The sequence below is a fragment of the Polypterus senegalus genome, chromosome 8 (assembly GCF_016835505.1).
Source record: "Polypterus senegalus isolate Bchr_013 chromosome 8, ASM1683550v1, whole genome shotgun sequence".
NCBI lineage: Eukaryota > Metazoa > Chordata > Cladistia > Polypteriformes > Polypteridae > Polypterus > Polypterus senegalus.
The window spans coordinates 17,186,594-17,199,481 of NC_053161.1; the positions used below are offsets into that span (position 1 = coordinate 17,186,594).

At 38.1% G+C, this 12,888-nt stretch overlaps 1 protein-coding gene across 1 annotated transcript in view; it reads right to left on the minus strand.

Moving 5' to 3' along the window:
* The window catches only part of rxylt1 (ribitol xylosyltransferase 1), a 53,822-nt gene that overhangs the window by 18,921 nt on the left and 22,013 nt on the right, over positions 1–12,888 (minus strand). Inside the window, exons 4-5 of the mRNA XM_039760841.1 lie at positions 5,427–5,741; positions 4,889–5,059 (exon numbers count right to left, since the gene is read on the minus strand). Coding sequence (XP_039616775.1) covers positions 4,889–5,059; positions 5,427–5,741 — 486 coding nt within the window. The remainder of the gene's footprint in view (positions 1–4,888; positions 5,060–5,426; positions 5,742–12,888) is intronic.

The following is a 12,888-nucleotide window of genomic DNA, read 5'->3' on the forward strand; positions in this document are numbered from 1 at the left end:
CAAACACGGGACCCCTTTTCTACACCACGGAAAAATAATATTAAGGCGATTCACACTTTCTTTTGCACGTATCGATTATGAGGTCATCACCTCGGATTATGAAGACACGCACACGAGTGGAGGACTGACAGTGCCATCACAGCTGATTAATGGCAGGGACGTCTCACCAGTCTACACAAGACCAACCGCGACTGTCCCCAAAAGGCGATCATAACGTCAGCGAACACATCTCTCTATACTATATAAAAGAAAAGGCAACTGTCCTTTCTTTACACCTTTTATCCCAAACCAAAGCCTTTCTCTCTTAACAGTGCAGAGGACACAAAACTAATTTTCTTTAAATGCCGGTAAGGCACATTACCAGAGGCACAAATTTGAACGTTCATATAGAAAATGTAATTTCTATACCACAGCCGTCGTGTAGCGCCTTTCAAAAGGGATCTACTACCGAGAGATGATCCATATATATTTTAGCTGCTGTTAGTTACTTACCTGTTGTGTTACACAGTCTTTAAAATGTAGTTTACCCATAACCACTCCAGTAGGGCTCAATGTACCTGTACTTCTTAAAGCGTTAATGTTTTACTGTTTAATAACTTATAGACTATATTTTATTATTTTTCCCTTGCACTCAGTGACCAAAGCTATACACACACATATAGACACATACAAACATACACACAAGTATATATATGTGTATATATATGTATGTATGTGTATATATATATATATACACACACACACCCCTATCTACATTATATATATATATATATATATATACATATATATATATATACATACATACATACACACATATATATAATTTGTGTGTGTGTATGTATGTATGTGTGTGTATATATGATGTAGATATGTATGTATATATATATATGTGTATATGTAGATATGTATATATAGATATGTAGATATGAAGATATGTATGTGTATATATATGTGTATATATATATATATATGTATGTATGTGTGTGTGTATATATATGACAGCAGCAATCCAAGCTTTGAGAAAACAGTAAAAAGGAGGCGTGTCAGACGTCGTGGTACATTTTCTGATGCAGCTACGAAAACAACTTGTGACGCTGCCGCCAAATACACAAAACAATTACTTTGACAATCATGTTACATTATTTTTAAAATGTTTCCTTTTCTTTTTCATAACTTCTTAAACACATGACATTGCTGCGAAGCGCGGGTATTTTGCTATATATATATATATATATACATCACAGCGACACTCATAACAGTGACAAAACAATTACATTGACAATGATGTTACGTTATTTTCAAAATGTTTCCTTTTCTTTCTCTTTCCTTCTTTAACACACTACTTCTCCGCTGCCAAGCGCGAGTATATATATATAGATAGACAGATAGAGATATATATATATAGATAGATATGAGAACAACATATATATATATATAGATACTGTAGATATATATATATATATATATAGATAGATAGATATGAGAACAACACTCATATCAATGACAAAACAATTACATTAACAATCATGTTACGTTATTTTTAAAATTTTTCCTTTTCTTTTTCGTACCTTCTTTAACACACTACTTCTCCGCTGCGAAGCGCGGGTATTCTGCTAGTATATATATATATACATATATACCCCGATCTACATACGCTCAAATAGATAAACCACACGCCTCTAGTGCCGACGTCTGAGGTTCGATTCCCGTAAGGGGGTTCACTGAGTATGTACGCGTGCTTCCCGATTCATTTTACCTTTGCATCCCCTTGGTTTGAGACGTATGAAAAAATATGCGGTTAACGCAGAAAGACAGATCACCAATTGAAGCTTTATGAATAATGGATACTTTATTCGCCATCAATGATTGTTTTTGTAAAGCCATACTCATTGTATTCATTAGATGAATGGAAAAAAAGTAAGAGCGAGGAGAGGGTGACTTATTGAGGCACGCAGGCAAAACCACAATAGCACGCGGGCTCGATGTACTGTAGTTGGCGTCAACTCGATCTGAATTGCGCGATCACATTCAAAAAAATATATCTTTTCAAGTTCTAATTAGTCCATATGTGTCAAACTCAAGGCCCGCGGGCCACATCCGGCCCGGCGTGTAATTATATCCGGCCCGCGAGATCATTTTATATACTGTATTATTGTTATTAAAGGCCCTGGGATATGAAGCGCTGGTAACACAATAAACTACAGATCCCATAATGCAGCGCTTCTGCTGCCTTGCCGAACACTTACCGCGTTAATCAAGTCTAGCTTATGATGCTGCAAGTTATTGCGAAGCTAGCCCACACGATGCCGAAGAGAAAAGTTGATTCTGAAAATAAGAGCCTTTAAAAACCGATGGGAAGCTGAGTATATGTTTACTGACATTGCCGGTAAACCCGAGTGTCTCATTTGTGGATCTAATGTGGCTGTAATTACAGAATTTAATCTAAGACGGCACTATGAGACAAAACATCAGGATAACCTGAAAGACCTGAATGCAATACAGAAGATACAGAAATCAGAAGAGTTAAAGAAGAATCTGACACTTCAGCAGACGTTTTTACCCGTGCAAAATCACAAAGTGATTTCAAGTGAAGCTGCTTTTATGGGAGACACAAATGCACCACTGCAACTTGCCCCACTTTCCCTGTTGCCAAGTAATGTTGAACCAAGTCGGCACAACGGTGTTCCCAAATACGCACTTTGCTGATAAACTGAGCGCACTGCGCACTGAGTTCGCACGGCGCTTTGGTGACTTTGAAGAACAAAAAAAGAATTTTGAGTTGTTTCGCAACCCATTTGCTGTCGATGTGGAAACTGCACCTGTGCAGATTCAGATGGAGGTGATTGAGCTGCAGTGTAATGGCACACTGAAGGCAAAGTACGATATTGCAGGGCCCGCACAGTTTATTCACTCCATTCCCGCAGAAATGCTCCAGCTCCGTCTACATGCGGCTCGAACCTTGTGCATGTTTGGTAGCACATATCTGTGTGAGAAGCTCTTCTCAGTGATGAAGACTAACAAAACAGCACACAGGAGTCGCCTCACTGATGAACACCTGCAGTCCATCCTGAGAATCTCCACAACACAGAACCTCACACCAAACATAAACAAACTTGTTGCCAAAAAAAAGATGCCAGGTGTCCAGCTCTGATAAAATGACATATGAGCAAAGACAACTGAATGATTTGATTTGTTATTGCTGAAAAGAACAAATTTTATTTAAAATTCCAGGTTTTGTTATGCAGCATGTTCATATTTGAAATTGTATAATTTTGACAGGATATATTTTTATGGAGAGCAAAATCTTTTGGGATATTTAAAATTTAAGTTTATTTTTTATATAAAATTACATAAGAGTAAAGAAATTTGAATGTTTGTTCTTTTAACGTTTATTTCTAATTTGTATAATTTAGACAGGATACATTTTTATGGAGAGCAAAATATTATATGTTATTTAAGTTTTGAGTTGATTTATTCCTGAATAATATTCCTGTCTGTTTTTATTCATATTTATGTTCAAAAAAGTTAAGTTTTAAAAGTTTTAAAGTTTTAAAAGTTTAGTTTTAGTGTGTTCAATAAATGTTTATCCTGTTCGGCCCTTGCGACCTAAAGTGTGTTTTGGATTTTGGCCCCCTGTGCAATTGAGTTTGACACCCCTGAGTTAGTCGACACAAATATCTTTGGTTGGAATGTAAGGCGAATTTACTCTTTACATTTGTATGGTCAAGAAAAATTTATGCAATGACGCCTACATTTAACTTACATTCCTACCAAAGATATTTCTGTCGACTAAATAAAAATTCCTTCTATTTAAAATTTAAATAGAACTTGAACAGATACGATCCACTCAGACTTGCACATAAGAGCGGGAGTCATACATTTTAACAAACAGCGTATTGCAATGATACGAAATAGCCTGCACATTTAATTATTTAGGAATGGATAAATAAATTAAGATTTTGTACAAATAATGTTTTTCATTTTTCTTCCTTGATGGATTCTGCCACCCCCAGCAACAGTTGCTCGCACCCCAAAGAGTGTATATATATATATATATGTGTGTGTGTGTGTGTGTGTATATGTATATATGTATGTATATGTATATATATGTTTATATATGTGTGTGTGTGTATGTATATATATATACCTGTATATGTATTTTTGTGTATATATGTGTGTGTATGTATGTATGTATGTGTATATATGTGGATATGTATATATATGTGGATGTATGAGTATATATGCATATATATATATATATATATATATATATATATATATATATATATATATGTGTGTGTGTGTGTGTGCATATATATATGTGTATTTGTATATATGTATAGATATGTATATATATATATATATTATAATTTTGTCATTTACTAATACAATATGAAAAACGTTTCTGTTTTTAAAATGTGTTTACACGGATTACTGTAGAAACGGAACACACTTGAAATGCGTGTGTTCCAAATAATGATCTATTATTTCCACTCTAAAACTCCACTTCACTCCTAGATAATCAATCAAGGCATGAGCTGGGAGAAGTTTGTGCACATTCTAAGTCGGTGGGGGGATGGAATAGCCGGCTGCTTGCAGCCTGATTTTTATCAGCACATTTAGATGACAAAAGACGCTGGTGGAGAGCTGTGAACGATTTTAAAAAGCGATTTAAGGTGGGATGGAATTACGAGTTTTTTCATAGGCTCTGGTAATTCTAGTGTTAAACATGCCACCAATGTATTATGTCTATTTTAATAAGTTAGATAACACAGCTATGTTACTTTCTTTTTCGTTCACAACTGTCAAAAGTAAAACTGAGCACTTCATACAACTGTTTAAAAAGTATTTTTTTTTCCATGTTTATTATAATCAGAAGAAAACTTACTCTTCTCTTGCAGCTATAATGCAGTGCTTCTCAAGCTGTTTCTCCCTCATAACACTCAGTAAAGTTTCTCTTGAAGAGTTCTTGTAGATTGTGCCCAAAAAATTACATAAATAAGGTCTTTCTGAATTCAATAAAAGATTATCTGGAGAGACAATAGGAAATCCTCTGTATCTGTTGTGGAAAAGGAAGATGCAGCTTAGACAGTGAATACATAAATACACCAATATATGCAAAATAAAAACATCTCTCCAGCCATTTCTTCATCTCCTTAAATCTTCTTAAGTTAAATAATCTTTGGCTTTCAAAGCAAAAATAACTGCCTTAAATTTTTTCAGGGTCTGAATTCTTATCATTTGATTCTAATCAATTTTATAGTATTTTGCTTGACTTCTCATTACAATCAATTTTACAAAAATTCTTTTTTAATTTAGTACATTTAAAATTAAATCCTATGCAAAGTAAAAATAAAATATCTATAGCAATTTTAAATACATTTTAATGTACATTCAAAGCAGCACTGGATAAAATTTTAACTTACGTTGCCACTCCCAGTGGCCACTGGAATATATCCCTTCCATTCACCCAAGGACTGTCATAAACCAGGAATAGCAAGTCAATAAATCCACCATTCTGTCGAAGGTAGACACGAATCCAGTCATTGTTACATTGCTCACTGCCTAGGAGCACCACTGCTACATGAAGAATTTTACGGGTCTGTACTAATGATTTTACATGCTGTAGCCACTGGATGGCATATGAGATCTTCTGCTCCTCTCTTCCATTTAACACAAGCACAACAAATGTACTATCCAAAGGTAAATATTTTGGAACCACAGAAGGACCTGTGTAAAAGCTAAAAAAAAAAAAATGGAAATCAATGAAAACAATAAGCATACCAGTGTTAATAGAAAGCCAGAATTAATTTAATTAATCACAAGTAGCTGTCCAGTCAAATTAGAATATATTTGCACCATTATACTACCTTACTTGTTCAAATTGTGCTTCTGTACAGTATTCGTTTCACAGGTTTATGTGTTACTTTACTATCACATCATGGCAAAACTCGAGGCAGTTCCTATGCGAAATACACTAATTTACTGGGAAAAGAGGAACAATAATAAAAATAATGCTGACGATAGTGGAGCTATCTTTGGGTATGATATTTCATCACTTCTCTACTGGTCAAAAAGTTCTGGAAGAGAATGGAAAGAAGCAGGAGGGATGGGGTGCACAGCAGAATTTTAAGATGACCTTATAATAGGGGTGGCCAACTCCGATTTTGGAGAACCAAATGTTTTTGTTCCTTTGTCATTTGCATCTTATTGCTAATAAGCAGCACTTACAACAATAAATACAGCTGATTAGGACTGAAATAAGCAATTAACGGTTCAAAATCTTAATGAGCAAGACAACTAAAATGAACCAGAAAAATGTTACTTGAGCAATAAGAGCTTCATCGCCACTTAATTATTTCTCATGAAGCAAATGGGTTGGAACAAGCAACGGTAGCCACTGCGGCCCTCCAGGACTGACGTTGCTCAGCCTGGATTTAAAGGGGTTGAGTCTTAAATAGCAAATAATTTAAATTAAACTAATTAGCAGCAAAAAACTAGAAAGTCATTTAAAAAAATGGTTAGAGTGAAAACCTGTAGTCACTGTGGCTCTCCAGGATCAGAGATGGCCACTCCTACCTTATAAACTATGTTCATGTTTATCAAACCTTTCATTTTTTTCAAATTTCTTGTGAAAGAATTATTTAATTTTTTTTCCTCACATTAAGCCAGGGGTCCTCAATCACAGTCCTGGAGGGCCGCAGGTTTTTTGTTCTAACCCGGCTGCTTAATAGAAAGCAATTCTTGCCAGTACTGTAATTTAATTTCATGACTTGTTCGTGTTTTAACTCTGCTATGTCAGGTAATTCTCGTATCTTAGATTTTCTTCCCCCTTTCTAAGGATATCATCCAAATGATGAAACATATGAGTAATTCTCAGTGCTTCACTTTTTTCTCTTCACATTCCTTCAAAGTATTTAATTAAACCTCACAGTGAATGATAAATACACACAGGTGTAAATGGTAACAAGCTAAATGGGGAAATGCAGGTCTAATTTGTCATTTGCATGTTATTGCTAATTAGGAGCAAGTAAAAACAAGACTGCATCTGTTTAAGACTAAAAAAATGCACTAAGGGTTCAAAATCTTAACGAGCGAGACAACTAAAGTGAAGCAGAAGTGTTACTTGGGCAGTAAGGGCTTCTTATTAAGCAATTGGGTTGGAGCAAAAACCTACAGCCACTGTGGCCCTCCAGGACTGTGATTGAGGACCCCTGCATTAAGCAATACTCAATACCCAAGAATAACGAAATCAAAAATTTGGATTTTTGAAATTTCACAAATAAAAAAAAAACACCAAAATATTACATTTATGTATACAAATATTCAGACCCTTTGCAGAGGTGAATTCTGTTTTACTGATCATCACTGAGATGTTTCTACAACTTCTTTGGAGTCTACTTGTGGTCAATTCTATTGACTGGACATGATTAAAAGATACACACCTGTCTATATAAGTTCTTACAGTTGACAATGTGTATCAGAGCAAAAACCAAGCTGTGAGGTCAAAGGAACTGCAAGTGGTGCTAAAAGACAGGATTGTTTTGAGGTACAGATCTGGGGAAAGCTACAAAAATCCTGCAGCACTGAAAATTCCCAAGAGCAGATTTGCCTTCATAATCCTAGAATAACCACGACTCTTCCTAGAGTTGGTCACCCAGTTAAATAGAGAGGGCTTAATGGGAGAATTAAACATAAACATAATGGTTGAAGAACCACGTTAAGAGAGAAGACCAAGAACCCAATAGCCACTCTAGCTGAGCTCCAGAGAACACATGTGGAGAAAGGACAAACTTCCAGAAGGACAACCAACATTGCAACTTTCCATAAATCTGTGCTTTATAACAAACTAGCAAGACAGAAGCATCTACTTAGTAAAAAAGCACACGTTAGCCTGCTTGGAGATTGCAAAAGGGCACCTAAAGGACTTTCACACAGTGAGAAACAAGTTTTTTGAATCTGATAAAACCAAGATTACTGTAATGTCTGGAGAAAACCAGGCACAACTGATCATGTATGCAATATCATTTCAATGGTGAAGAATGGTGATGGAACATTCAAAGACTCAAAGATTAGACTAGACTGAGGTAAAGCTGAGTTGAGCAAAGAAAAGAGATAATCTAAATACATTTTTCTAAATAACCTGTTCCTATGCACCCTAAGCACAATGCAAAGACAACACATAGGTTGCTTAGGGACAGCTCTGAGAATGTCTTTGAGTTGTCTAGCCAGAGCAAAGACTTGAAGGTGAGACCTGAAAATAACTGTCCACTGACAGCGTGCATCCAACCTGACAGAGCAGGAGAGGATCCACTAAAATGAATGGCATAAAATTCCCAAACTTAGTTGTGTAAAGCAAAATAATTACAGCCAAATGGGCCTCAACTAAGTACTTAGTAAAGGGTCTGAATAATACTTGAGTCAATTTGATTTTTAAATACATTAGCAAAAATGTCTAAAATCCTATTTTCACTTTGTCATTTTATCACAAGGCTGCAACATACAAAAAAAACTGAAAAAAGTGAAGGAGTATGAATACTTTCTGAATCCATTGTATAAAAGACATTTGTCTTTGCCTTGAAAACAAGATGGCTGGAAGAATGTGTTAAGGATGCAGACGCAGACTAGTTTTAGTAAAGTGTGCTATAGGAACAAAATGGATGCATAAAAGGCAAAAACTTACCTGCTACTTGAATTTATAGATCACATCCTGCACAATTTCACAGTACAAAAAGGAGTTCAAGCAAAGGCATTAGCTCAAAGTTGCTATGGTACCTCCGATTCCCACAGGGCATACTGGGAATTGGAATTTCATGGCTCAGCCCTATTGGGTTCCAGGGGTACTGCCAGGGTGTGCAGCAGGGTCTCTGGAGCCCTATTCCATCAGGCTCCTAACTTACCAGTAAGTGCTTCCAGATCAATCCAACAGGACGCTGGAAGTACTCCTGGGGATTACATAAAAGCAACCAGCTGCCACTTCTCCTGGCACCAGAGTTGGGAAGAAGGTGACAAAGCTTGCTGGAGGAGTGGAGGCAGAGAGAGAGACAGACAGAAGAAAGCAAAGAAGGAAAGACTTTGCTATTTTGTGCTCTATACTGTGCTTGTGTGGGAAATGATTTCAGAAGAGTTGCTCACTGCCAAATAAAAGCAGGTTTTGCTGAACTTGTGTTTGCGTCTGTCTATGTTGGATTTGGGGAGCAGGAGCAGCCCCTGCAGGCCATAGCAGCAATGTACAATAATACAACTACAGGGGTATTTTACATGTGTTGAGTAGGAGGTCTTTGAAATTGGCATACATGACCTAACAAATATCTGACAACAACTAGTTTACTAATGACTTTACAGTGTCCAGCAAAGAAATTAAAGAGCATGGCAACTAAAATTCATAAAGCTCATGCTTTATTAGGCATAACATGAAAGAAAAATAGTCTTTTTTACTCGGTGACTTGCAGTCCCATGGGATTTTGAGAAATAGCAACACAGCCTGACTAAAAGGAGAATTTTGAAAACTTTGCCACAGAGGAAGAAAATACATTCCTTTAAGACCATCTTAGTTACATTACTGCCAACTTCTTATCCAGTAACATTACACTCTCTGAGATGCATTTGTTTTCATATGTTTCAGAAAGTGTAAAACAAGGTGACAGATTTTCAGAAAAGGTTGTACATCTGTCTTTGAAAAATGATTCAATATTGTAACTACACAAAAGCAATGAAAAGCCTGACCATTATCATACTCTGATTTGAAATGTTACTTGTTCTAAAGCCTATCAAAAGAAAACATCTAGAAATATTGACACAGAAGAAAATCTTTCCTTTTGCTATTTCATGATTGAACTGTATATCTTCTCTTTGCATACTGAACAAATAGAGATAAGGAGAACTCTTTGACTCGCCATATTATAAGTTATTAAGCATTATATAGGAGATACATACAACATACTGTATATAAATGTTACTCTTCAACAGAGAGGCAAGCACCCCCAGGTAGTAGTTTGTCAGACTGTCCTTTAGCATCCTGGAGGAACTCTGCATTTTTCAACTACTTTCTACCCTGCACTGGTGTCTGTATACAGTGGGTCCATGGCTTAGCAACTTGTGGTGTGTGTGATAAATAGGTAAATAAATAACTGGCTTGATCCCTGTGGGTTTGCGGGCTCATGCAGTTATGGAGTTGGTAAAGTGACCCAGATGAGCTGTATCTACATGTGAGGGTGTGGTCTGTCTTGATTGCTTCATTGGATTCAAGCGGTTTGAATTAAGAGTTGCTGCACCCATGGAGGCATATAAGGGTGAGTCAGACTGACAGCTGAATAGAAGGTGAAAGCAGTACTTTGTCAGCGTGTAGAGAGGAGAGGAGGCAAGCGGTCAGAGCCCATGGAGGAATTAGTAATTATTGTTCTGGGGCGGATCGGTTCCTCACTGAACAGCTGAGGGGTAGTGGTGGATGATCAAGCTTTCCCTAGGGATCCACTAGGTGTTACATTTTTGTGTTTTGTATGAGGGAGACAGCAGAAGGTGGCTTGGGGAGTCACAGCAGACGCGCCAAAGGAAGCATTTGTGGCTAAAGCCATTGTTGGAAGGGACTGAGTTGCTGACGTTTCTGCCAACTGCAAGACCTGTGAAGGATGAGCTGGGCAGATGATGAAGGAAGACAGGCTAGGATGAAGGAGAGAGAGTTAAAAAGAGACAATGGAGGCAAAATGGTTCAAGAAAGGAAGGTTGGCAACAGGAAGGAGGATGAAAGCTGCAGCAGAGAAAAGAGGTACAGGATAGATGTCTTTTGTCCGTGGTTTTTATGAGGGAATCTTGAATTAGTTTTATCTTTGGTTTCTAAACTATTTATTGGATTTTTGTTAATAATCACCTTGAACATAGGATTATTTATTTATTGCATTATTTATAAGGAAGCATCACTGTACTGTTTTACTGTTTTTTTATTGTATTTTAAAAGCTTGTAGAATGAAAGTAATTGCACTTTTACACCCATCCATTGCAGTCAGTATGTGTTCTCTTGTTATGGCCCAAAATCTTGGTTATGATTATTGACGGATGCAGGTTCAAGAGGCTCCCAGTATGGTTTCGGGAGAGTGGAGCAAACCCTTCTTGTCACACTGTACCTATTGAATCATGACAAGTGTGACATCTTGGTGCCATGTATTCCTTCCATACTCTGGGGGCAGTATTCCTCTCCCATTTGTGCACCTACAGGCAGCATGGGAGCTGTAGTCCTGATGGACAGCCAAGCAGGGGTCTTGGATACTGTCCTAGAAAAGTTCCATCAGACACAGAAGTGCTTCTTGGTGGCACCAGCAGTATTCCTGGGTCCAGGTTGAAAATAAATGGTTTCACCTCACCCAGATGAGTTAGAGTTGGGAGAAGAGGAGGGCAATACTTACCTGAGAAGAGTAGAAAAGAAAAGAAAATGTATTGTTTAGTTTGGAAGAAGAAGGCATTTTCAGGTATTTAACTTATAATAAACAGGACCCAGGACAGCTGTCAGTGAAGTTGTCTCTGGGGATACATTGGGAGACAACTATACCCCCCAAATCCAGGGGTTACACAGGGTATATCACCCATTAGATTCATTCCTGGCTTGTTAATGTGGTACTCTATGCATTGCCATGGACTCAGTTCACAGATTTGCACTGAGGTAATCATCAGTGCTCACCCACAAACTGGAAACGTCTGCATTACAAAGGCCCTCAGAAGTGACCTCTTAACATTGTCAGCTAAAGATGACTTCTTGGTCTTGGCTGCACAGAGACTGTTTCTAAACACTGCAAGTAGAGCACTTTAAGATGACTTCAGTTGGTCTCGTCCGATGCGAGAGATGGACGTCTGAAGTGGAGCTCCGCTAGCAGTGGTGCTATTTTTCATATTATTTGCTTATTATTCTGAGATATCCTTTATTTATTCAACCCGAGAGGGACCGCTACAGCATATGTAAACACATATAAACATGGCTAACAAGAAGGGGGGTCCGAAAGAATCGAAGACTAAAGCTACATCCAAGCTGCGATCAGCAAGCCCTAGCTCGAGATACGGCCTCTCAGAGACAGACCTGGATCAGATGGGCGAAAGTACAGACTCCTCGGGACCACGGTCCGCTACATCGTCGCCGGCTGAGAGCGAAAAGGGGAGCGAAGGTGCGATCGTGAGTGCAGATGTGGATAGCTCGCCGATTGGAGAGGATTACCTGAAACTGGAAAAGGCCGGGAGGTCCGCGGCTTCAGTTACGCAATTACGCGGGACTGGAGCAGCAGGGACACCGGCTTCAGCAGAGTCTGCTGCTTCATCTACGGTACAAGAAGGCACATTTGAGCTATCTGAACTGAAAGTGTTGCTCGCTGAGCTCACGCAAGATATAAAGAAAAGCGAGAAGGCTAATGAGAAAGCAACGGCAAAGGCACATGAGAGACTGAAACAGGAGATGAAACAGGCCAATGAATGGCTGCGACAGGAAATCCAACAGGCAAATGAAAGGCTGCGTCAAGAGGTACAACTTGAACTTCGACAGGTGCTGGGTAAAATTGAAGAGCGCATTGAGAAAAACTCGGTTAAACTGAGCACGCTTGCTGATCAATTGGAGCATCTTAATGAGACATTCACGAATCGGATCGAAATGGCCAACATCTAGCTGCCAGTGCCGAGGAAAGAGCAGTAAATGTCAGTTCGAATGTAAAAACTCGAGAAAAACTTGGAGACAGACTGGCTGCTTTAGAAGATGGGAGTAGAAGGTATAATGTCAGAATTGAAGGCCTGCCGGAGAATCGAAAGTTCAAACCCTGTGAAATTCGCAACTGAACTTTTTTCTAAAATAATCGGGGGCGACTTTAAAGCAGAATCTGAGATAGCAGCGGCTTACGACGCTGATCAAACACCGTC